At 47.9% G+C, this 26,185-nt stretch overlaps 1 protein-coding gene across 2 annotated transcripts; it reads right to left on the bottom strand.

Annotated features, from left to right (window-relative positions):
* Nucleotides 1–1,661: 1,661 nt before the first annotated feature.
* Nucleotides 1,662–23,677, bottom strand: LOC132360753 (serpin A3-8-like). Of its 2 annotated transcripts, XM_059915839.1 has the most exons (5): nt 23,026–23,677; nt 21,084–21,357; nt 18,328–18,482; nt 12,825–12,831; nt 1,662–1,746 (listed from the first exon to the last, which is right to left on the bottom strand). In XM_059915839.1, exons 1-5 carry the CDS (start codon nt 23,675–23,677, stop codon nt 1,662–1,664), a joined length of 1,173 nt encoding a protein of 390 aa, XP_059771822.1. The 2 variants fall into 2 exon arrangements, with proteins under 2 accessions (XP_059771822.1, XP_059771823.1); XM_059915840.1 differs by lacking the exons at nt 1,662–1,746; nt 12,825–12,831 and having other exon boundaries at nt 18,320–18,482.
* Nucleotides 23,678–26,185: the final 2,508 nt, after the last annotated feature.

Genomic DNA, 26,185 nt, shown 5'->3' with positions numbered 1-26,185 from the left:
TTAAACGTGCTCACTTTTCACTCAGCTTTCAATTTTCAAAAATATATGTCTTCCTTTCTTTTCCCTTCCAGCTGCCCTTTGTTTCTCTTTGCCTTTGATGACAAATTGCTAGAAAGAAATGTCTCCCCTTGCTGTACCCTTGTGCATCACTGATTCTCTTCGAAACTCTACAATCTGCTTCCTCCTCCCATGTCTCAACTGTCATTGCTCCTGCGAGCCACCAAAGACCCCACTTGGTAGGTCCAGCCTATCCTGTGGACACTGTCCTTTTTCTCTCTCCCCACGTGTCCCTGTGCCCCTCTTCCTAGTCCTTCTCTGTCTCTTTGGGTGCCCTCTCTTCCTTTCTCTTGTCCCCTAAGTGTGGTCATTCCTGATGATGGGGTCCCAGGCTCCGCTCTCTACACACTCTCACCAGGAGGGAGTCCTCACCAGGAAATCTCATCTCTCCTATGCGTTAGCAGATCTCCAGGCCCTGCTCAGATTTCCTTGCTGAATGCCAGATCTGTAGAAGCAAATGCTTACTGTTCTTTTCGTCGCGGATGCCGGCCAGGCATCTCAGGTCTATATGGGAGCTCATCCTCTTGCTCACAAATCACCGTCCTCTCCCTATGTTACCCGTCTCTCCAAATGGCTCCCTCCAGTTTCTTTAGCTCCCAAGCTGGCAACCTGAGTGTCACCTTTACTACAGACTGTCCTTATTTCTTCATGAATAATTGATTACTCAGTCCAATCCATGGTACCTCCTAACTGTGTCTCAAAATGTCGCTTTTTCTCTACCTTCACATCTATATCCCCTGATGGACCTACTACCCTCTTCTCCTTAAGTCCTACGATTGTCTCCTATGTTCCTTTCCATTTAGGCAGAACAGTGTCGAATCGTGCAAAGAAAGCACTGGGTCCAAGGAAGTGCGTGGATTGCAGCCAAGAGGACTCAACGTTAACCATTTTACTGGCTGCCATGTTTTTACAGAGCTTCACACACAGAGGATGGAGGTTCAGGGAGCACAAAGTAGCTCCCAGGATCACTTAGCATTCCAGAACTCAGCTGGGCTTAGAGCCCTGATGTCCTGACTCTCCTGTTCTCTGCACCCTAGCTGGGCAACTCCCTGCTCTGCAGGGAATTCTAGACTTTCTTAATGTTGCAGTACCTCACGTAGACCACCAAGGTACCCCATGGATCACACAGATCTGGGCTTAATTAAACTTGCTGAGTGGTAGGGACTATCACTTTGACAGCATCTCAGTAATGTTTCAAACGGGGAAGTTAGGAGACATATAAGGTTTCATTGGCTGGAGTTAGTTCACAGTGGCTTTAGGGTGATAGAAAGCGTGGTCAGATTTTATAAACTAGATGAGAAGTCAAGGGTCTTATCTTTATAGCCCCTGAGTCTGTGTAGAGTTACCCTTAAAACAGCTTGCTGTGGGCTTATCTTGGGACACATGGGTCTGAACAAGCTACTGTTAATAAATTCTGGACTTAGAGAGTACCTGTTGGGTATGGCATATCTGTTTTGCGAGTCCTGGTACAGTTTTCTTTGCAAATTGTGATTTTACTTTCATTGCTTATTAGGACTGACAACTTTGCCCAGAAAGAGGATGCTCTGGGTGTCTGGGCAATTGATGACCATCAGGAAGGGACTGTTGAAATGCACAATGGTCGATTAAGTCCTCCTTGCAGAGAAGTGAATCTTGATACCCATGGTGGCAGCTGTTTCAGTGTGCTCCTCAGCCATCTCAACCACAGCCCTCATGCAGCACCTTGGGGCCAGTAGAACTTCATACACTTAGATATCAGAGCAGGTGTCTGGTGTGGCCGGGAGGGTGGGCAGTGGGGTGGGGCTGTGGAACCCAGCCTTTGACATATGGCAATAGTAGTATTATAGTAGTTGTAACTGGGTCTTTTAGAGAAGATGCTCTCTGGTCGTTTAAGTGCCTAGGTAGTTAACAATGTCAGGTAATTTGGCCAAGGCTGTGTTACCATTAAGTGTCAAACCAAGATTTGAACTGAAGCCTGCTGACTCCAAAGTCACCATGGATAATTGCATGGCAGGAGAAAATACAGCAATATACAAATCACCCTGTGTGTTCAAACTCAAGGTATGCTTGCCTATTCAAACTCGAGGTACCATCTTGTTTCCAGATACCTCTATCTTTCCCCATCAGCCTCTCCTGTCATCACTCCTGATTTCCCCAGCCGGAAATATAAAAATTGCATCATTTGAATGACTCTCTGGTCATTATTTTCAATAGAATCATTTTTCCTTTGTGCTGGCCACTCATGTTTCCTCCATCCCTGTACCTAGGGGGGAGCTTTGACTACCATATCGTCCAGCAGTCTGCCCTCTTTTTGTCTATGTCTGGACTGTGGAGATACCTGGAAACCACACCCCTACACAGGTCAGTGACCTGTCCTCCAGTCCCCTAGGGACCCCACTCATGCCTGCTAGAACCTTGAGGTTTCCCAGTGTCTTCTTGTCTCCCCTGTCCTAGACTTCTGATCCTTTTGCTTCCCCAAGATGGATTCAGTAGATAACGTCTCTCTGCAGCACAGGGAAAATAGGAGTCATTTGAGACAAGCTCCCTCACCTTTTGACCACATGCTTAGAGCCACACTCTCAGCCTCTTGTCCTCTCTCTAGGGTGGAAGATGTGCCACGCTTCTGGTCAAAGGGCTCCCCCTCTGTGCTCAGCATCCCTTCCATCCCCATCTCACCATCTCTGACTAATTTCTTCTATCTGCTATCTTCAACTTCTTTTTCTTTGTGACTTTTATTATTTGAACGTGCTCAAGTCTCTCATTTTTAAAAAACTGGAACGAAAATCCTCACTTTGTCCTAAATGATTCTCAAGGTCTCCTTTCTCCAGTTTCCTGCCTCTGATGCCAAATTGCTATGGAGCAATGTTGACATGGTGGACTCCCCTAATTGACTCCGCATCTGCCCACCCCTACCACCAGCTCCTGCTCTCACCCTCCACTGTGATTGTTCTTGCCAAGGTCACCAATGGATCACTGGTGGACCATCCCCGAGGGACACTCTTCATCCTTCTCCTCCTTGCCTGCCTAGCCTTGTCCCATGCTGTGACCACATCTTCCTTTGGCCTTCAAGAGACCACACTTTTCCTCCTGTGTCTCTTCCTACTCCTTTGCTGTCTCTTCAGAGGGCTTCTTGTGGTCCTCTAATTCCCTTACATGTTGGCTTTTGGCTAAGTTTGGCTCCAGGCTCTCAGCACCATCCATGATGTCTAAGATACCTGTCTCACCTCATGGTCTCACTCAACCACCGACGCACAATGAAGTCCATCTCTCCAGCCCAAATTTTCCTACTGAGCGGGGGACCTTCAAGATGATGGAAGAGTAAGACGTGGAGATCACCTTCCTCTCCACAAATACATCAAAAATACATCCACACGTGGAACAACTCCTACAGAACACCTACTGAACGCTGGCAGAAGACCTCAGACTTCCCAAAAGGCAAGAAACTCCCCACGTACCTGTGTAGGGTAAAAGAAAAAAGAAAAAACAGAGACAAAAGAATAAGGACAGGACCTGCACCTCTGGGAAGGAGCTGTGAAGGAGGAAAAGTTTCCACACACTAGAAGCCCCTTCACTGGCAGAGACGGGGAGTGGCAGGGGGGAAGCTTTAGAGCCACGGAGGAGAGTGCAGCCACAGGGGTGCAGAGGGCAAAGCAGAGAGATTCCTGCACAGAGGATCGGTGCCGACCAGCACTCACCAGCCCAAGAGGCTTGCCTGCTCATCCACCGGGGCGGACGGGGGCTGGGAGCTGAGCCTCGGGCTTCGGTCGGATCGCACGGAGAGGACTGGGGTTGGCGGCGTGAACACAGACTGAAGGGGGCTAGTGCGCCACAGCTAGCTGGGAGGGGGTCCGGGAAAATGTCTGGACCTCCCTAAGAGGCAAGAGACCATTGTTTTGGTGTGCGTGAGGAGAAGGTATTCAGAGCACCGCCTAAACGAGATCCAGAGATGGGCGCAAGCCGCGGCTCTCAGTGTGGACCCCAGAGACTGGCATGAGATGCTAAGGCTGCTGCTGCCGCCACCAAGAAGCCTGTGTGCGAGCACAGGTCACTCTCCACACCTTCCCTCCCCAGAGCCTGTGCAGCCCGCCACTGCCAGTGTCCCGTGATCCAGGGACAACTTCCCCGGGAGAACGCACGGCGCGCCTCAGGCTGGTGCAACGTCATGCTGGCCTCTGCGGCCGCAGGCTCGCCCCACATCCGTACCCCTCCCTCCCGCCGGCCTGAGTGAGGCAGAGGCCCGAATCGGCTGCTCCTTTAACCCCGTCCTGTGTGAGTGAAGAACAGATGCCCTCAGGCAACCTACACGCAGAGGTGGGGCCACATCCAAAGCTGAACCCCAGGAGCTGTGTGAACAAAGAAGAGAAAGGGAAATCTTTCCCAGCAGCCTCAGGAGCAGTGGATCAAATCTCCGCAATCAACTTGATGTACCTGCATCTGTGGAATACCTGAATAGACAACGAATCATCCCAAATTGAGATGGTGGACATTGGGAGCAGCTGTAGACTTGGGGCTTGCTTTCTGCATCTAATCTGTTTCTGGTTTTATGTTTATCTTAGTTTAGTATTTAGAGCTTATTATCATTGGCAGATTTGTTTATTGATTTGGTTGCTCTCTTCCTTTGTAAATTTTTTTTCAATATATATATATTTTTATCCTTTTTCTCTTTTTGTGAGTGTGTATGTGTATGCTTCTTTGTGTGATTCTGTCTGTATAGCTTTGCTTTTACCATTTGTCCTAGGGTTCTGTCTGTCCTTATTATTATTATTATTTTTTGTATAGTTTTTAGCACTTGTTATCATTGGAGGATTTGTTTTTTGGTTTGGTTGCTCTCTTCTTTCTTTTTTAAAATTTTTTTACTACATTTTAATTTTTTTAATTTATAATAATAATTTTTATTTTTTATTTTAATTATTTTATTTTATTTTATTTATTTATTTTTTGTCTCGCTTTTCTTCTGAGCCATGTGGCTGATGGGGTCTTGGTGCTCTGGCTGGGTGTCAGGCCTGAGCCTCTGAGGTGGGAGACCCGAGTTCAGGACATTGGTCCACCAGAGACCTCCCTGCCCCATGAAATACCAAAACACGAAAGCTCTCCCAGAGATCTCCATCTCAATGCTAAGATCCAGCTCTACTCAACGACCAGCAAGCTACAGTGCTGGACACCCTACACCAAACAACTAGCAAGACAGGAACACAACCCCACCCATTAGCAGAGATGCTGCCTAAAATCATAATAAGGTCACAGACGCTCCAAAACACACCACCGGATGTGGTCCTGCCCACCAGAAAAGCAAGATCCAGCCTCATCCACCAGAACACAGGCACCAGTCCCCTCCACCAGGAAGCCTACACAACCCACTGAACCGCCTTACCAACTGCGGGCAGATACCAAAAACAACGGGAACTACGAACCTGCAGCCTGCTAAAAGGAGACTCCAAACACAGTAAGATAAGCAAAATGAGAAGACAGAGAAATACACAGCAGATGAAGAAGCAAGGTAAAAACCCACCAGAACAAACAAATGAAGAGGAAATAGGCAGTCTACCTGAAAAAGAATTAAGAGCAATGGTAGTAAAGATGATCCAAACTCTTGGAAGTCAAATAGAGAAAATACAAGAAAGGTTTAACAAGGACCCAGAAGAACAAAACAGCAAACAAACAATGATGAGCAACACAATAAATGAAATTAAAAATTCTCTAGAAGGAATCAATAGCAGAATACCTGAGGCAGAAGAACGGATAAGTGACCAGGAAGATAAAATAGTGAAAATAACTACCACAGGGCAGAATAAAGAAAAAAGAATGAAAAGAATTGAGGACAGGCTCAGAGACCTCTAGGACAACATTAAACAGACCAACATTTGAATTATAGGAGTCCCAGAAGAAGAAGAGAAAAAAAAAAAAAAAAAGGGACTGAGAAAATATTTGAAGAGATTATAGTTGAAAACTTCCTTAATATGGGAAAGGAAATAGTCAATCAAGTCCAGGAAGCAAAGAGAGCCCCATACAAGATAAATCCAAGGGGAAACATGCCAAGACACATATTAATCAAACTATCACAAATTAAATTCAAAGAAAAAATATTAAAAGCAACAAGGGAAAAACAAAAAATAACATACAAGGGAATTCCCATAAGGTTAACAGCTGATCTTTCAGCAGAAACTCTGCAAGCCAGAAGGGAATGGCAGGAAATATTTAAAGTGATGGAAGGGAAAAACCTACAACCAAGATTAGTCTGCCCAGCAAGGATCTCATTCAGATTCGATGGAGAAATTAAAAACTTTACAGACAAGCAAAAGTTAAGAGAATTCAGCACCACCAAACCATCTTTACAACAAATGCTAAAGGAACCTCTCTAGGCAGGAAACACAAGAGAAGGAAAAGGCTTACAATAACAAACTCAAAACAATTAAGAAAATGGTAATAGGAACATACATATCAATAACTACCTTAAATGTAAATGGATTAAATGCTCCAACCAAAAGACGTAGACTGGCCGAATGGATACAAAAACAAGAGCCGTATATATGCTGTCTACAAGAGACACACTTCAGACCTAGGGACACATACAGATGGAAAGTGAGGGGATGGTAAAAGATATTCCATGCAAATGGAAATCAAAAGAAAGCTGGAGTAGCAATTCTCATATCAGACAAAATAGACTTTAAAATAAAGACTATTACAACAGACAAAGACGGACACTACATAATGATCAAGGGATCAATCCAAGAAGAAGATATAACAATTGTAAATATTTATGAACCCAACATAGGAGCATCTCAATACATAAAGCAACTGCTAACAGCCATAAAAGGGGAAATCAACAGTAACACAAACATAATACGGGACTTTAACACCCCACTTTCACCAATGGACAGATCATCCAAAATGAAAATAAATAAGGAAATACAGCTTTAAATGATACATTAAACAAGATGGACTTAATTGATATTTTTAGGACATTACATCCAAAAACGACAGAATACACTTTCTTCTCAAGTACTCATGTAATATTCTCTAGGATATATGATATTTTGGGTCACAAATCAAGCCTTGGTAAATTTAAGAAAATTGAAATCGTATCAAGTAACTTTTGCGACCACAATGCTATGAGACTAGATATCAATTACAGGGGAAAATCTGTAAAAATAGAAACACATGTAGGCTAAACAATACACACCTAAATAACCAAGAGATCACTGAAGAAAACAAAGAGGAAATCAAAAAATACCTAAAGACAAATGACAATGAAAACACAATGACCCAAAACCTATAGGATGCAGCAATAGCAGTTCTAAGAGGGAATTTTATAGTAATACAATCCTACCTCAAGAAAAAAGAAACATCTCAAATAAACAACCTAGCCTTACACCTAAAGAAATTAGAGAAAGAAGAACAAAAAAATCCCAAAGTTAGCAGAAGGAAAGAAAACATAAAGATCAGATCAGAAGTAAATGAAAAAGAAATGAAGGAAGCGATAGCAAAGATCAATAAAACTAAAAGCTGGTTCTTTGAGAAGATAAAGGAAATGGATAAACCATTAGCCAGAATCATCAAGAAAAAAAGGGACAAGACTCAAATCAATAGAATTAGAAATGAAAAAGGAGAAGTAACCACTGACACTGCAGAAATACAAAGGATCATGAGAGATTACTACAAGCAACTATATGCCAATAAAATGGACAACCTGGAAGAAATGGACAAATTCTTAGAAAGGTATAACCTTCCAAGACTGAACCAGGAAGAAATAGAAAATATAAACAGACCAATTACAAGCACTGAAATTGAAACTTTGATTAAAAATCTTCCAACAAACAAAAGTCCAGGACCAGATGGACTCTCAGGCAAATTCTATCAAACATTTAGAGAAGAGCTAACACCTATCCTTCTCAAACTCTTCCAAAATACAGCAGAAGGAGGAACACTCCCAAACTCATTCTACAAGGCCACCATCACCCTGATTCCAAAACCAGAGAAAGATGTTACAAAAAAAGAAAACTACAGGCCAATGTCACTGATGAGCATAGATGCAAAAATCCTCAACAAAATACTAGCAAACAGAATCCAACAGCACATTAAAATGATCAAACACCATGATCAAGTGGGGTTTACCCCAGGAATACAAGGATTCTTCAATATACGCAAGTCAATCAATGAAGGAAAAAAACAATATGATCAAATTAACAAATTGAAGGAGAAAAACCATATGATCAAATTGAAGGGGAAAAACCATATGATCATCTCAATAGATGCAGAAAACCTTTTGACAAAATTCAACCCCGATTTATGATAAAAACCCTCCAGAAAGTAGGCATACAGGGAACTTACCTCAACATAATGAAGGCCATATATGACAAACCCACAGCCAACATCATTCTCAATGGTGAAAAATTGAAACCATTTCCACTAAGATCAGGAAAAAGACAAGGTTGCCTACTCTCACCACTATAATTCAACATAGTTTTGGAAGTTTTCACCACAGCAATCAGAGAAGAAGAAGAAATAAAAGGAATCCAAATTGGAAAAGAAGAAGTAAAACTCTCACTGTTTGCAGATGACATGATACTATACAGAGAGAATCCTAAAGATGCTACCAGAAAATTTCTAGAGCTAATCAGTGAATCTGTTAATGTAGCAGGATACAAAATTAATGCACAAAAATCTCTTGCATTCATATACACTACTGATGAAATATCTGAAAGAGAAATTAAGGAAACACTCCCATGTACCATTGCAACAAAAAGAATAAAATACCTAGGAATAAACCTTCCTAAGGAGACAAAAGACCTGTATGCAGAAAACTATAAGACACTGATGAAAGAAATTAAAGATGATACAAACAGATAGAGAGATATACCATGTTCTTGGATTGGAAGAACCAACATTGTGAAAATGACTATACTACCCAAAGCAATCTACAGATTCAATGCAATCCCTATCAAACTACCAATGGCATTTTTCACAGAACTAGAACACAAAATTTCACAATTTGTATGGAAACACAAAAGACCCCGAATAACCAAACAATGTTGAGAAAGAAAAACGTAGCTGGAGGTATCAGGCTCCCTGACTTCAGACTACACTACAAAGCTACAGTAATCAAGACAGTATGGTACTGGCACAAAAACAGAAATATAGATCAATGGAACAGGATAGAAAGCCCAGAGAGAAACCCACGCACACACGGTCACCTTTTCTTTGATAAAGGCGGCAAGAATATACAATGGAGAAAAGACAGCTTCTTCAGTAAGTGGGGATGGGAATACAGGACAGCCACATGTAAAAGAATGAAATTAGAACACTCCCTAACACCATAGATGAAAATAAACTCAAAATGGATTAAAGGCCTAAATGTAAGGCCAGACACTATCAAACTCTTAGAGGAAACATAGGCAGAACACTCTATGACATAAATCACAGCAAGATCCTTTTTGACCCACCTCCTAGAGAAATGGAAATAAAAACAAAAATAAACTAATGAGACCTAAGGAAACTTAAAAGCTTTTACACAGCAAAGGAAACCATAAACAAAATGAAAAGACAACCCCCAGATTGGGAGAAAGTATTTGCAAATGAAGCAACTGACAAAGGATTAATCTCCAAAATATACAAGCAGCTCATGCAGCCCAATACTAAAAAAACAAACAACCTAATCCAAAAATGGGCAGAAGACCTAAAGAGACATTTCTCCAAAGAAGATATACAGATTTTCAGCAAACACATGAAAGGATGCTCAACATCACTAATCATTAGAGAAATGCAAATCAAAACTACAATGAGGTATCACCTCACACCGGTCAGAATAGCCATCATCAAAGAATCTACAAACATTAAATGCTGGAGAGGATGTGGATAAAAGGGAACCCTCTTGCACTGTTGGTGGGAATGTAAATTTATAGTGCCACTATGGAGAACAGTATGGAGGTTCCTTAAAAAACTAAAAATAGAACTACCATATGACCCAGAAATCCCACTACTGGGCATATACCCTGAGAAAACCATAATTCAAACAGAGTCATGTACCACAATGTTCATTGCAGCTCTGTTTACAATAGCTAGGACATGGAAGCAACCTAAGTGTGCATCGACAGATGAATGGATAAAGAAGATGTGGCACATATATACAATGGAATATTACTCAGCCATAAAAGGAAACAGAATTGAGTTATTTGTAGTGAGGTGGATGGACCTAGAGTCTGTCATACAGAGTGAAGTAAGTCAGGAAGAGAAAAACAAATACCGTATGCTAACACATATATATGGAATCTAAAAAAAAAAAAAAAATGCTTCTGAAGAACCTAGAGGCAGGACAGGAATAAAGATGCAGATATAGAGAATGGACTTGAGGACACAGGGAGGGGGAAGGGCAAGCTGGGACGAAGTGAGAGAGTGGCATGGACATATGTACGCTACCAAATATAAAATAGATAGCTAGTGGGAAGCAGATGCATAGCAGAGGGATATCGGCTTGGTGCTTTGTGACCACCTAGAGGGGTGGGATAGGGAGGGTGGGAGGGAGACGCAAGAGGGAGGAGATATGAGGATATATGTATATGTATAGCTGATTCACTTTGTTATACAGCAGAAACTAACACACCATTGCAAAACAATTATATTCCAATAAAGATGTTTAAAAAAAAAATTCCCTACTGAACTTCAGATCCACAGAGCCCATGATGTATTGGACTTCTCTTCTTATACAACCTACAGTCTTCTTAAACTTCACATGTCCAAATCACAGCTCATCATCTTCCTGCAAAAAAATGTTATTCATTTTGTAATCCTTAACTCACAGGACAATGTGGGAATTCCAGTTTCCCAAGCCTCCAGCCCAGCCACCTGGGGGTCATCTTTAGTTTCTTCCTGTCCTTTTCACCACCAACCACTAATTCCTGTCAATTATATATATTAACATTTCTCCAATTTGTCTCCTTTTCTCTACCCATCTTCCCAATTCCTTGGCTCAGTCTAGAAAAGCTGGTCTTTCTGTTTCTCCTCTTCTTATCCAACCCACATCCTACCCCCCATCCATTTTCCCCTCCTCAGCCAGGGTGATCTTTCCAAAGGGTAATCTCATCAATACATTACCTGTTTGTAATATTTCACCGTTACCCACCTCTTTGAATAATCTAACGTCATTGTGGGTGATGCCGATAAGATGACTAAATAAACATCCCCTGATCGCACCCCCAGCCTGCAACAACAATAATTTGGCGTCCATCGGTCTGTGGGATCCAGCACCATACACAAGGGACCTGGGAGGAATCTTGCCCTCCTGTGTGTCAGGTAATAGTCATCCAGACCTCAGTCCCAGGTGTGGACCCTGAAGCGGCCTGTCAACTGGCTTCAGCCCCTCTTGACTGTGGTCTGGGATCCCCTGGAGAACACTGACTTAGAATATTACCCACAGACAAGAGAGCCTTTTGAAAGTCCGTGAGTCTGGTGGAGAAGTTCCAGTTCACCCTGGAACAGAAAAAAATTCTAAGTTTGGATGCACTCGAGAGAGTAAGAGGCACAGTTTGATTTATCCGTTACCGCTCTCCCAAGACAGCACAGCTCGATGCCCAGAGAGCCCTTCTCAGCCCGTGATTTCTCCCACTGGGGAAAGTAAGAGCATGTGAGTGATTGCCTACCTTCCCCACCCCTGTGGAATGCTGCCAAAGAAGCCCATTTCTCTCTTGTGTCATCCAGAGGACTGAGTCCTGAGCTGCACCACCTGGGAGCAGTGAGGGGTTGGGATAACAGCAACCAGGGCTTGGAACATATCACAGGGTTGTGTAGCCTACAAACTGTGTCACAGACTCCATCAGAATGCCCACAAGCCACTGGTAAGCCTTGCGCATGGATCCCCCCAGCTTGTCTACAAGGTACCCGCATGCCCCACTCATACCCCACGGCCAGCTTCCTGTGCACACTCCCAGTGGCAGCAAGAGTGAGCTTTTTGGAAGAGTTTGAGAAGGATTGGAGTTAATTCTTCCTTAAATGTTTGGTGGAATTTGTTACTGAAACCATCTGGTCCTGGGCTTTGCTTTGTTGGGAGATTTTTGATCATTGCTTCAACTTCCATAATTATATTGATCAATTCAGATTTTCTACTTCTCCATCATTCAGTCTTGGTAGATTTTATGTTTCTAGGAATGTATCCGTTTCTTCTAGGTTATCCAAAATGTTGGCATATACTTGTTTGTACTAGTCTCTTATAATCCTTTGTATTTCTGTGGTATCAGTTGTAATGTCCGTCTTTCATTTCTGATTTTATCTATTTAAGTCTGCTCTCTTTTTTTTTCTTAGACTAGCTAAAGTTTTGTCAATTTTGTTCATCTTTTCAAAGAAACAACTCTTAGTTTCATTGATCTTTTCTGTTGTTTTTCTGGTCTCTGTTTCATTTTTTTCTGCTCTTTCTTTTCTCCTTCTTTCTGCTAACTTTGGCTTAGTGTGTTCTTTTTCTAGTTCCTTAGGTGTAAAGCTAGGTTGTTTATTTTGGATATTAACTCCTTATCATCTATCTGATAAGGAGTTAATATCCAAAATATATAATGAATCCACAAAACTTAATAACAATAAAATAAATAATCTGATTTTAAAAAGGGCAGACCTGAATAGACATTTTTCTACAGAAGACATACAAAAGGGCAACAGGTGTATGAAGAGAGGTTCAACATCACTAATCATCAGGAAAATACAAATCAAAACCACAATGAAGTGTCACTTCACACCTGTTAGAATGGCTGTTATGAAAAAGAAAACAGATAACAAGTGTTGTCCAGGCTGTGGAGAAATGGGAACACTTGTATACTGTTAGTGGGATATAAACCAGAAGAGCCACCATAGAAAACATTGCAGAGATTCCTCAAAAAATTAAAAATAGATTTTCCACAATGATCCAGAACTTCTACTTCTGGATATACGTCCAGAGGAAATGACATCACTACCTCAAAAAGATATCTGCGTTCCCATGTTGATTTCAGTATTATTCACAATAACCAAGTTATGGAAACAACCTAAGTATCTGTTTAAGTGTGAATGGGTAAAGGAAATGGTACATAGATGGATGGATGGATGCATGGATGGATAGATAGATAGAGATAGAGATATAGACAGATATAGATATACATGAGCATTATTCAGTCATAAGAAAGAAGGAAATCTTGACATTTGCTACATCATGGGTGGAACTTGACAGCATTACGCCAGGTAAAATAAGTCAGACAGAAAGAGACAAATACTGTAGGATATCACTTATATATGAAATAAAAGAAACAAACTCATAGAAGCAGAGAGTAGAATGTTGGTTGCAAAAAGCTGAGGAGTGGTGAAATGTGGAGATGTTAGTCAAAGGGTAGAAACTTCCAGTTGGAAGCTGAGTAAATTTTGGGATCTAGTGTACAACATGGTAACCACAGTTAACAATATTGTATTTATACTTGAAAGTTGCCAAGAGAGTAGATCTTAAATATACTTACCACACACAAAAATGGTAATTATGTAGGGAGATGGAAGTATTAACTGACCTTATTCATAAGATATAAGTGTTTGAAGTCATTGCTTTGTACACAATAAACTTTCACAATATTACAGGTCCATTACATCTCAATAAAGCTGGAAAAGAAAGAAAATTATTGACATGCTTTACAAGACATGGTCTTGTCTCTGTTGGTCCCCTGAGCTCAGGAGATACCCAAAGTTCCCCCAGACTCTGTGATCCAGACCATAGGATCTTCTTCTACTCCAGGAACACAGCACACTCTCTCTTCTTTCCTGACAGCAAGTCTCCTCCTTGTGTCTGTCTTCTCTGTACAGGACATAGCATTTGAAGACAGTGCTTCCAGGAGGCCAAACTCAACTTCCCCAGCCTGGGCTCGATCCCTGAACTCACCAGCTATCTGTGTGTGCCCATCAGAGTGGCTGCCGCATCCACATTCACTGTCTCCTTCCCATCAGGCTGTGGGCTCTATGGAGGCAAATTCCAGCTCGACCTTCTCTACCCAGAATGTCCAGCGCCAGCCCAGTGCCTGCACTTGGAGGGCTTTAGATGTTGGCGGAATGACAGAGACCGAAGACATGTCTTTTCTTGTGTTGGTGCCTTTTCAGCCCTGGATTCCTTTCTGGTTAGTGATGGAGGGAATGGATGACACAGGAACCAGGGAGTCGTTGCAGGTGGTCAGTATCGGGAGACCCATCAAGGTCAACAGTAGGCGACCAGCAGATAGGTGGCCTCTTGGTCCCATGGGAAGGAGAAGAGGGACACTAAGCCCGAGGATCAAAGATCTGGAGCCCAGGTGCCCCCTCAAAGGAGGGCTCAGCCTTTCTCCAGTAACATCCAGACCCAGATGAGCATGAGCCCTGGGCTGAGGCACAAGCTCCTTGCACACCTGGACCCAGGGCAGGAGGGATGCAGCCCCGAGCCTCCTCCAGGGCGATGCCAGGCAGGCCCAGCCAAGGGGCAAACAGCCACGAGCACCTGGGTTTAAGCAGGTGAGGAGTTAATTCACACAAAAAGACTCTTTCAGAATGTTTGTACTGCCTCTGGAACCATCGGACTCAGGAGGAAATATTTCAGTGACTTCCTGTCTTCTTACACATGTTCATGCATGTACACACACACACACTCAGAGTCTATCATTGATTCCGCTTTATAGATGAGGAAACTGAGGGCCAAGGAGGACCACCCCTGTGCCAAGAGCAGAGTGGCCTTTCTCTGTCACATTAACACTCCAATAGGACGTTCACACTCATCCTGGTGATCCCAAGTCCCTCACCCTCAGCTCCTTCTGCCCTCGGCTGTGTCCTGCTGCTCTCAGACCCATGACTCCATGTCTTCAGCTGTTCCCACCCCCACCCTCAGCCCAGCAGTCAGCCTTCTCAAACTCCACAAGGAGGCTGGAAGGGGGGAGACAGAGAGCCTACAACTACGAAGTCTGGAGCACCAGGAATTCCTGGAATCAGATATCACAAGTCCTGTTGCAGAGCCTAGCAGACCTGCAGGATATCCCGGTCCCCTCTCTGTCCCATTTCATGCTTCTTCCTCACCCACTCCCCCAGGGAAATGCCACTCAGCAAGTGGCTTTGGCTCTTACACTGGAAATCATCAGAGGCATTGGAGGTAAGGAGGCCCCAGAGCATCCTGCCAGGAAACACACACCTCCACCTGCCCCTCACAGTGGATGTCTTAACCTTGACTCTCCCCCTCCACCTGGTCAGGATCCCCTCCCATCTGCTCCATCCCAGGCACTGTGCTCTCTCCAGGGATGCAGGGTGCCAGCCTGCTGGGTGCTCCCTGTGCGGTCCCAGGTTATGGGTGGGTCAAGTCACCTCTATTAACTGTCCCTTAGGACTTGTGCCATGCTGCAGCCCTGGTGCTTGTCATCCCACCTCCTGAATCTTTCCTAAGGTCACACAAACGGACCCAAGGCTCCAGCAACTTTAAAGCACACAAGGCAACTCCAGCCCGGCTCTCACCACCCTGAAGGCTAAACTCTGCACCCCCTCTCGCTCTCCCTCCCTTCCCCTCCAGCCCAGGGCAGGCCTCCCCTCACTCTGTTCACCCTGCCCTTGCCCCGTTCCCTGTGGCTTTAGATCACTGCATCCCATGGACCATTCATCCTTCCCTTACCCCTAAGTCCCCTCCGCTGTCCCCTGGGCACCTCTCCTGTGGTCCTGGGGTGACAGCTTTCCTCCCGTGCTCCTCCCTCTTCCCCACTCTGCTCCCTCTCCTTGGTGCCCCGCCCTTTCGGGTGCCCTCCCCTTCTCACCCCACGGCACTCAGCTTAGGGGACCTCCTCCCCTCAGCGCTCACCTGCCCATCCTGGGGGACGAATCTTCATGCTTCCCTCCAGCCCTGATTCTCTCCTGAACTCCCCTGAGCAGATCCCTTGGCTGCCTCCTGGGAACCACACATCTGGGATCTGAACGTGAGGGTGTCGCCTTCCCTTCCCCAACCTGCTCCTCCTGCTGGGGGTCCTTCCTCAGGGGATGCTTTGTCATCACCCAGGAGCCAAACCCAGATGCGGGTTATTTTCCCTTCTTCCCCACGTCCACTCACAGAAACATGGGTTCTCCTCCCAGCCTTCCACTCATCTCTACTCTTCTGCTCCAGCTGGACCCACTTTGGCCCCATTTCCTGCAACATCCCCCTTAATGTCCAGCCTGCATCCCTGTCCTGGCCCTGAATCGCTTCTCTACACAGCAGCTGGAGTCATTTTTCTACTATGCAAATCTGCTCAGAGAGACCCTCTGTTTAAATTCCTTTTAAGCTGCCCAGGGCTCTATGGAAACTTTCCAGCATCCTTACTGAGCTGCCAGGTCCCCAGTGGTCCAGTGGCTCCATCATGGTCCCATCTTCTCTACAGCCCGTCAGCTTTCTGTTCCAGTTCTGCTCAATTTCTTTCCCTTTCTTGAAAATGTTCCCCTCACTTTTTCTTACGCTGGGAACATTCTCCTCTGTTCACTCACAACCTTCTACACTTCCTCTGCTGGCAGCACTGAAACCCCTTCCTCCAGGAAGCCTTCCCTGACTTCCCACTGAGTTTGGTCTTCTCCTCTTAGCCTCCAGTCCTTTGTTCATCATCCGTCTTGCCCATTATATCCTAAGTCCCATGAGGGCCATGGCTGTGAAAATCTTTATGGGCAGAATGGCTTTGTGGTTTGGAGTGTTCCTCTGACACTCATCAGGTTGCGATAACAACCCGCCTGCAATAATTTCTAGCTGTGTGGTCTTGGGGGAAATGACTGAACCTCTCTGATGCTGTTTCCTCATTGGTAAAATGGGATGAGTAACAGCAAGTATCTCATGTGATCATCTCAAGGATTAGATGGGTTATTCCCGGTAGAGGTCTTAGCAGGCTGCCTGACAGAGAGATCTCAACCCTTCTGCTGTAGGTGACGTCATCATTATTGCCTGGAGCTCTTCTCCCGAGAGATGACACAGGCCCCTATCACATCAGGGGGATGAAGGGCTGTGTGTTTGCTGCTCTTTCACTCCCAGGACCCCCTTCTGGCTGCTGAGGGGGATCCTCTGTCAGGGGAGTATGTAGAACTCATCAGGTGGTGGAGGAGCTCAGCTGGGAACCTGGAAGTAGCTAGTCTCCCAAGTTGGGGTGCTGGGGGGCAGCAGGGGAACTCCTAGCAGGGAAGCCCAGCTCAGCTGCAGGAGTGAGGGGTCCAGGGGCTGTTCCAGAAGAGGTCAGGTTCTGGAGCCCCTGCAAGGTCAGCACGAGGGCACATCGTGGGCCCTGGGGAGGGAGGAGTGAACCTGGACCTGGGACCAGAGCCCCCAGAAGTGGGCATCGGGCAGCAGGGGCCCCTCCCAGTCCTGGCATTCATTCACCTGATGCTGTCTGTCACCGTGCTGCCAACCTGTTCAATTTGTTTGTCCTCCCAACAAACTCTCGGCTGGTTTGCAGTCATGATGCACAGATGTGCGAAGTGAGGCCGCGAGTGCTGGGCCCAGAGTCAGAGAGGCAAAGAGCAGGGGCCCCCTGATCTGGATCCCTCTCTGTCTGAGTCCAGAGACTGTGCTGCCCCCGAAGTGCCCCCTAGTGTAGGGGGAGGGGCAAGGCAAGGCACTTTTCTCACAGGCGACTGTCCACAGTCCCTCCACGTGGAAGCAGCAGATGGGGGTGCGCTGCTTGTGCTCATCTCCTGCCCCAGTGGAAATGTCCCTGAGCCCTCGGCTACTTGGCGTAGGGTGTGGCTTCCCATCCCTGGAGCCCGCAGGCCCCTTGGCACGTGGGCCTCCTTTACCAGGTCCTTTGGCAGGTGGGGCGCAGGGGAGACTGTAGGGCTGCCCAGCTTCCCCCATTCACTCTGACGTCTCTGCTTCTAGGATCGCAGTACCAGGGGCCCTGGTGTTCTTGCCCTGTGCTCAGTGTATTTCCATCACGATGGCCCTGTAGCCACTGTTAGTGCCTATTACCTCTTACCTGCTCTGCTAGACTCTGCATGCTGGCTAAGAACTATCACCCTCATTTACAGATGAAAAAACTGAGGGGTACGAGATTTTAAGTATTTGACTCTATAGGCAGTGAAAAGTAGAGCTTGGCATGGGGTCCACTGCTGATTTCAGATCTTTCCCAATGATAGACTTCTGGGTCACATTAGATTTCAGGGAAAGTGGGGACAGCGGCCCACCATGATTGTAACCCAGATCTCCTGGGCTTAGGGAGTCCCAGGGAGGGTGAGTGAGTTATAAGAAATTCAATGAATTTGCAAATTCAAAATTAGCCAAACATCTACCTGTCTGTCACCATTCAAGCTCCTATAAGAAGGATGAATTGTCCTAAGTTTAAAGACTCACCTCGGAAACCCCCAGCTTGTTGGCCTCTATGATCCCTGACAGGTCAGACTCGTGGTTGAAGACTTTCTTAATACCCAGCTGGGAAAGTATGTTTCTCAGCTCATAGTCGCTGGAGATGGAAAACCTTGGCAAGTTGAGTTCATCTATCCGTCTAGGAAATGAGAAAAATAAACTTGAACTTCTGCTTAACTCAGAGCCTGACTTTTCCCACCTCACAGCTTGGTCTTCTGTGGTTTCTGCTCCAGTTACCCCCTTCTCCCTGGAATAAGGACTCCTTTCCTCAGTTTCTAGACCCCTCAGGGTAACTCTCCTTAATTCGTTAATTATCCATCACGTAGGCAGGAATCTAACGTGCCAGGCAGCTCACCAGGGCTGGGGCTGGGGCGGTGCCCACGTCTGGCCCTGCTTCTCCCTGTAAGCCCATAGGGCACGGGAAACACCCTCTTCCAACAGGGATTCCACAGCTGCTGGGAGACTGTGCTGGGGCGGCTGCTCCAAGGGCACCAGGAAGGCTTCCTGCAGGAGGTGGCATGGAGCCTGAGTCCCAGAGGAGGGGACGAGCTGACTGGGTGATGAGGAGTGCAGGAGGCAGGTGGATGCACTTGCAGGGAAGAGGGAAGAAAGAAGGGCTGCCCCACAGCACAGAGGCAGCCTGAGTGTGGGCAGTGGGGAGGGGAGGGGCCGGGAAGGGGCTTGGGGGGGATGTGGAGGGTTGGGGGCTGCATTCAAGGGCCTTGGGGACCTGAATCAACCAATCCAACATCTCTATCTTGTCTTCCCAGTGAGCCCCTTGAGGGCAGGGATGTGTCTGCTTCTGAGCAGAGGTGGCCGCAGGTTCTTGGAGCAACAGATGCTGTCTCCCACCCCCAGGCCTCCTCTCTCTTTGTCTCTATTTCCCTTAAGACTCTCGTCACGGTGTCAGCTCTTACAGATGCCAAATACGAGGAGGCTGTGGCTCCCATTAAATTCTGAGTCCCTTGGGAGCAGGAGGTACCTATTCCTCCTCATAATCCATCTTTCCTTCCGCCCTCCCTCCCTCCCTCCCCCCCCCCCCCACTTTATCCATTCATTCAACGGATTCTTAGTGAGCGCCCTCTATGGGCCAGGAATGTGTAGATGCTTGTTCCCCCAGTGCTTGTAAATCAAAGATGTTTGATGAATATTCTATCAATTTACAACTATTCACTGAGCCCTTGTCCTGTGGTAACTCTTGGTATTGGAAGAAGGAAAGGGTTGGGAAGGGAGTACATGCAGGGGGAGGGTGGGTCCCCGTGTCCTGGGGTCTCCGGGGATCTTCAGCGAGGTGGGGCTGAGAGTCAGGCAGCCCCAAGGCGTCCGGTCCCCTGGACAGGGGTTGGGGAAGGGACTGCAGCCTCAGTGTCACGTCTAGGCAGGTCTCTCATTCTTTGCGGTTTATAACGTACTTTCCACACCCATTACCCCTAGGATCTGCATAGCTGCCCACAACCTTCCCTATCTCCCCTGCAGCAGACACTGGGCCCAGAACTGCCTCTCCCTCCGCTGGCCTCCTTAATACCAGTCTCCTGAATTCCACATCCTGACCTGTGTGTCTACCCTCAGTTTATCCAGAACCCGACCCCTTGCCACCCTCCCCAGCTCTTCCTGGTCCACCCCCAGCGGCTCCCCTGGGTGAGTGCACTGGACCCCTGGCTGGCCTCCCTGCCTCCATGCTTGTCCTCCGCTGTCTGTTCTCCACTGGACGACCTGGGTGATCCTTTTGAAACATTACTCAGATCATTCATTCATTGGCCCAAAGCCTTGTGATAATTCTCCACTTCCTTTATAGGGGGGCCAAGTAAGGGGTCTGCAAGGCCCCTCATGACCTGAGTATCCCCCCCACCCCCGGTGCCCTGACCTCTCCCAACTTTCCCTCTCACTCCCTCTGCTCTGCTGCTCTGGCCTCACTAATCCTCAGTCACACCAGCCTTGCTCATGCCTTAGAGGCTTTGCACTGGCTGTTCCCTTGACCAGGAACGCTTTTCCCTAAAACGTCTGCAAGGCTCAGTTCTGCAGCTCAAACATCACCTAAGGGCCACTCTATTTACAATCACAAGCTACCTCTGGGTACAATTTTCTTTATCTTTTTTCTTTACTATCACTCACCTCTCCATTTCTCAACTCTCAAAGTACCAAATAATTTAGTTACTGTATTTATTTCTTGTCTGTCTCCTGCAATTACAAAGTGCCATGAAGGTGGGGAATTTAGTGTTTTATTTGCTGACCTACTCTCAGGGACTAAATTAGTTCCTGGGACATAGCATGTCCTCAATTCATCTATTCAACCAGTGCTGAATGGTTGAATGAATAAATGAGTGAATTAGTGTTTAGCCAGTGCAAAGCTGATGCTCAGCGTCTGTCTCACCTGAGCCCCCAACTGATCCCAGTTCCATCTGCCCCCCTCCACCTGCAAGAGGTGGAGCCACGGAGAGAACAGCACGAGTGTCGGGGGCTGTGTGAGGATCCCCATGACGCAGCGCATGTTAGTGTCAGAGGAACCCTCAGCCCCGCTCCCTCTGATGTCATCATCTTAGAGACGGAATAGTTCAGGCCCAGAGCCACGCAGGCAGCCAAGGGCAAGGTCACCCCTGGGTGGGCCGGGTGGGCCCTCCCACCTCTGCCCCCGCCCCTGGACATTACTGAGGCCCGGGGGCTGCGGGTCCGGAGTCCAGGAAGAGGGGGAAGGGCTGAGAAGGCAGGTGGGCCCACAGCTCCGGGTCCTGGGGACAGTCACCTGGGCTGCAGTGAGTCTCTCCACCCCCTCAGCGTCTCTGGGAGCAACTCGGCCTCCAGGTCCTGCATTTCGCCCTCGTCAGGGAGGATGAGGGGCGCGCTGTCGTTGCGGGTGCACTTGAGCTCCACCACGGTGCAGGCCCGCGACTCGTCCCGGAAGTAAGGCGTTTTCAGGCCCCCAGTGGTCATCATGGGCGCCTCCACCGTCCTGTTCTCGCTCACGTGGAACTCTGACTTATAAGTACGGCTGGGATCAAAGGGCTTCTTCCACCGGGCTAGAGGTGGAGGGAGCAGATGAGGGGTCTCTGGTACAAGGGCTGCCGGCTGCTCCCGCCTCTGCCCTGGTCCCTCAGCGGGGAAGACCCTCCCCACACCAGCAGCCCCCCACGTGCCTCTAGGGATGGCCCTGCTATGTTTGCAAATATACCTGGGTAGGTGGGTAGGCCCTTGGGGATGGGGGTGACCCCACAGGTCTGGATTGGAAAGGGGGTCACGAAAAAAACCAGGTTAATTGTGCTACATGAGAAACCAACAGGAACAGGAGAGGGCAAGGGAGAGATGGGGTGAGGTTAGGCCTGCGGAGAAATGGAGCTCCTGGTCCTTAAAGGGAACAGTGTTAGTGACCAGTGGTTAGTCGCTGGCTTTGCAGGGAGGGCACATGTCCCCACAGCCTTGTGAGCCAGGCTGAAGCAGGAGCCACGTGGGGAGCAGGAGGGCAGGGCGGGGTCAGTAGAGGAGAGGGCTCGGGTCTCCCCGCAAGAGGATGGAGCATTCAGTGACGGGGGCTTCTTGGGGAGATCAGGGCCCTGGGGCTTCATGGAGTGTGTATCCACCCCCGCTTCCTGCTTTGTTTCCACCCCTGCCTGTGTCCTCAGGGTTAGAGACAGGAGCTGAGGGGACTCCGGGCTGGCTGGGGTGTCCCTGGTGGGGAGATTTGGGAGGAGAAAGACCTAGGACAGTGCAGGGTTGTAGAAGAGGAAAGTACAGGAGACTGAAAGAACAAACATAGCAGGACAGGCCTGGATTCAGTTTTCAGAGAAATTCAGTTTCAGGCCTTCATTTACATGTGAAATCAGTGGCCCAGAAGTGCTGCCCTGGGCTCTGCTAGGAGCTCCTAGCTCAGGGCTAACTGGTCCCCACAGCCAGTGTCTCTTACACACCTGACCACTTCCTGACTTGGTGATCCATCTTTGGGTCCCTATTTGCACAGCCGCTCCCCGTGCAAAGTCTGCCTTCAGTCTGCCCCTTATGAATTTCCTGGCTGAAGTTTGCAATGTTGAGTTTCTATCACTGGGACTGGGCGTCGAACCAACTAGAAGCTGGGAGAAGGTCCTGTCTAGGATGTTTCCTTCTGCAGAGGCTTGTCCTGATGGTGGCCTTGCCAATTCTACCCTCCAGATGATAGAAGCGCACAAATGAAGAACCTTGGGATGCCCAGGCTCTTCAGAGGCTGTCTCACTGTGAAGACGGCCGCCAGCCTCACTGGGAACCTCCAGAGACCAAGTCCCCTGGACGGAAAAAAGCCCAGGTCAGAGACGGCTCAGAGCGCGCACAGCCCAGGCCGTCCCGAGTGGGTCCACACCCAGCTCATCAGGAAGGAGGCTGCAGTTCTTGGTCACTCAAGAGTGACACGAATGGAAATCTCCTTCCTTCTGGCAGCCAGGCAAGTTTAAGTCAGAATAAAAAACCTCCCTCTGCCTCAAACAAAGGGTTAGTGGCTCCCCTGCCCTTATGTCCTAATGACGATTGGAATTTGGAAAATCCGAAGACAGACAAAGCCTATGGCTGGGGCAGGGCCTTAGTGCCCAAGCTCCCTAAGCTGGGGTCAGCCACCTCTTTAATATATTGCCTAATGATACAGTTGTCTGAGCCAGGACAGAAATAGCCCTGAAGCCTCAGAAAAAAAAGGGGGTTTCTTTCTGAACCCCCATCCAGGCACTCACCTTTAAAGAATATATAATTCACCAGGTCTATATTTGTGAGCTTGTCAAGGTCCTTGAAGAGCTCCACAATTTTCCCCTGGGTTTTATTCCTCACATAGTCATTGATGAGCTTCTTGGCAGTGTCGGAACCCCGGAAGTCGGTGGAGAAGGCCTCGGAGGCACACAGCGCCCTGGCATCTTCCCTGAACTTGTGCAGAAGCTTCAGCTGCTCCTGGACGAACATGGCGTTGCCCACGCTCAGCTGCAGCTGGTGGCTGGGTCGGCCGAGCATCTGCAGGAGGTGCCGGAAGCCCTGGTGGATTTCTGTCTCGGGAGTCTCCGTGAGGTTGAGCTTGAGGCCTTCCAGGATTTCCATCAGGGTGGGTCCGCGGGCCCCCAAGGACAGGAAGGCCAAGGCCATGGAGATGCTCATGGGGGAGAAGATGACATTCTCATTGGGGGTCTTCAAAGCCAACTGCTTGTAGAGGCTGAAAGCAAAGTCGGTGTTGCTGGAGACGAATGTGTGGTCGTCCACAGGCGCCCCTTTGTGTTGGTCCTCTGAGGTCACATCCTCCAGGTGAAGCCTGCCCCCTGGGAGGCAGTGGACACTGGAGCAGAGCCCAGCCACCAGGAGCCCCAGAGCCAGGAGGGGGGATATGCCCTCTGCCCTCATCTCTGAAAAGCAAAGCTCCTTTAAGTCTCGGTGTGTCAGTTGATGTCCCAACCACCACCCACTGTCCCCACGTGGTGTCTCTTCTCTCTGCCTCTGCTGCTTTGTGACCTCCCAGTTCTAGGCACCCTCCTGGGCTCCCAACATACGTGAGGAGGCTTTGGGCTCCCTCTCACCCTTTGAAGCAAGTCTTGTAATTGTTACCAATTTCCCCAGTGGAGAAACTGGGCACAGAGAGGGAAAGGGGCTTTTCCAAGGTCACCCAGCAAGCAAGTGGAGGAGCGAGGGTGAGAAGCCTGGGTTGCCTGCCTCCAAGGGGGGAAGCTGGTGATGGGTGTGAGGTGCTGTCCAGTGAGAACCCATCCCCCCTCCTGCTCAGAGAGCAGCCCCCGTCAGAGGGGACTAGGAAGCAGGAGCTCCGTTTCCACTATGTCCCCCGTCTGACCCCCAGGACGGAGCCCTGGACTGAGTCAGAGGGCACAGCACCTCTCCCGGCCTCTTGATGACAAGTGTGTGACATTAAGGGGGCACTCTCATTGTGATACCTGGTCGCTGTGAGGGTTCAGTGAGAGAGGTCACCACAAGCAGCGAGGGCAGGCTGGAGCCTATGTGGCCCTGATAAGTGTTGACGTAAAGATCAAAGGAGGGTAGAGTGATCTTTTCAGCCCCTGGCAGGTGGACACATGGTGGTTGATTCCACCATAAACCAGTAAAGGCCTCCTAGTGGGGAGAAGCAGCGTGGTCTCAGAGTGCCAGAGACCTGGACAAGGATTCCATTTTGGCCACATGTGAGTGCTGTGTGGTGACAAACAAGTGACTGAGCCTCTCTGAGCCTCAGTTCCCATCTCTGTCCATGTTGAATGGCTCAGGTGACATAAAGTATGAAGGTGCTGGGTTCATAAGAGGAGTTCCAGAGGTGTCATCTCCTCCACATGCCACCCTCTCTAGGACCCTACAAGCCAGAGCTGTGATCCCTGAAGACAGGGGACAGAGGACAGAGCTACTGCATGAAAGTCCAAGAGAGGCTGAGTTCAAAGCTGGAGACCTCAGCAAACAGGACTGTTTACCTTCAGCCTCTGGCCCCTCATCTCAGAGTTCAGAGGAGAAAGGGCTGCTGGCGGGGAGGGGAGGAGAAAGGAAGAGAGAGAGAAAAGAGGCAGAGGAGGGGGAAGAGAGGGGAGAGGAGAGGAGGACGGGGTGAAGGGGAGGGAGCTGAGCTGAGTCTCATCAAGAGGCCAGTGGAAAGGCCTTAGGACAAGCCTGGGGACAGAGGCGATCAATTGCCCCAACTTTTAGTTTACTCAGGGCCAATGCAGTCGTTTCTTTCAAAAAGAGTTAAACATTTTCCTCCAAAATTATTCCTGGAGAAATAGTGCTTTTTTTATTTGGCTGGGTTGGAGGGCTGGCTCTGTTTCTGAGCAGTCTGTCTTTTCAGTTGCTGGACAGACACACCCTCCTGTCTGCTTGGCCAGGGGCCCTATAGGGACAGTGGAGCGCAGGAAACTCCCCTAGAGACCCCGCAGCCTCTGCCCAGAGGGACACTGTGCACTAATTCCATCCACCCGGCTCTCTGAGAGCATCACCTGTGCCAGGCAAGGAGACGCACCGCACGGCCCTCAGGGAAGTCCTGACCCTGACGGTGGAGGCACAGCTGTATGGAGTGCACAGCTGGCTCGAATCAGAATCCCCCAGGGTCAAAGGCCGAAATGTCCCCGGAAGCCCTGGTAGTGTGTCCTGCCCTTTGCAGGATGAAAACTGAGACCCAGAGAGAGGACTGGTCTTCAGAGGGTGCAGAACCCTCCCAGCATCGGACATAAGTCCCCCCAGCTCCCTCCTGCCTCACGTTCCACAGGCCCCGTACAGGGTCCTAGAACCACCCTGGAAAGGGGGTCCCTTTGCTCTCAGTGTGGGAGCATCACGGATTAACTGCCTGGGAGAGCGGGATGTGGGGAGTGGATTCAGAGCCGCCACCTGCCTGGGATGCTGGATTTTCATGGGTGCTGCTGTCTATTTATCCCGCAAAGATCTCCTCCACTGCTTGCGAAAAGTCTGCGGGGACAACACAGTGTTCTGTCCTCAGACTGGAAATGGACAGATGACCATTCCTGGTAACAGGATTTATTACGTCTATTTGAACAAACTTGTTACAGAAATCACTAACTTTTTGTCTCTTGAGAGAAAACTGAAAATAAACAAAGTAAAAAAAATTTCCCTTGAGAGTGTTTTCTCCTGTCTAAGAAAACTCATTTAAGTATGTGTGAAAGCTCAGAATATTAAAAAAAGGGACGTTGAAAAATATCCCTGACTATTGATCTTTAAAAAAATATATTGGTCTTGTTAGTTTTCCCCATGTTTATGATAACTTCACTGAGGACCACCTTAAAACCCGGAGAATGTAGAGAAGGACATTGGGAAATATTCCCTAGAATTGTGTCACTCTGGGACAGCCCCACCAAACATTATGTTGTGTTTCTTTTATAAGTCACTTTTCTTTGATTTGTGTATGTGTGT

Source organism: Balaenoptera ricei, chromosome 2 (genome assembly GCF_028023285.1).
Source record: "Balaenoptera ricei isolate mBalRic1 chromosome 2, mBalRic1.hap2, whole genome shotgun sequence".
Classification (NCBI taxonomy): domain Eukaryota; kingdom Metazoa; phylum Chordata; class Mammalia; order Artiodactyla; family Balaenopteridae; genus Balaenoptera; species Balaenoptera ricei.
This window is presented reverse-complemented; position numbering and strand designations above follow the sequence as displayed.

Excerpts from the sequence above, each read along its gene's own strand:
- LOC132360753 (XM_059915839.1), bottom strand. The coding sequence starts at position 23,677 with ATGAGGGCAGAGGGCATATCCCCCCTCCTGGCTCTGGGGCTCCTGGTG. Across the intron at positions 21,358-23,025 it reads GAATTATATATTCTTTAAAG|CCCGGTGGAAGAAGCCCTTT; the intron begins GTGAGTGCCTGG and ends CTCCACCTCTAG. Across the intron at positions 18,483-21,083 it reads AGAGACTCACTGCAGCCCAG|ACGGATAGATGAACTCAACT; the intron begins GTGACTGTCCCC and ends CTCATTTCCTAG.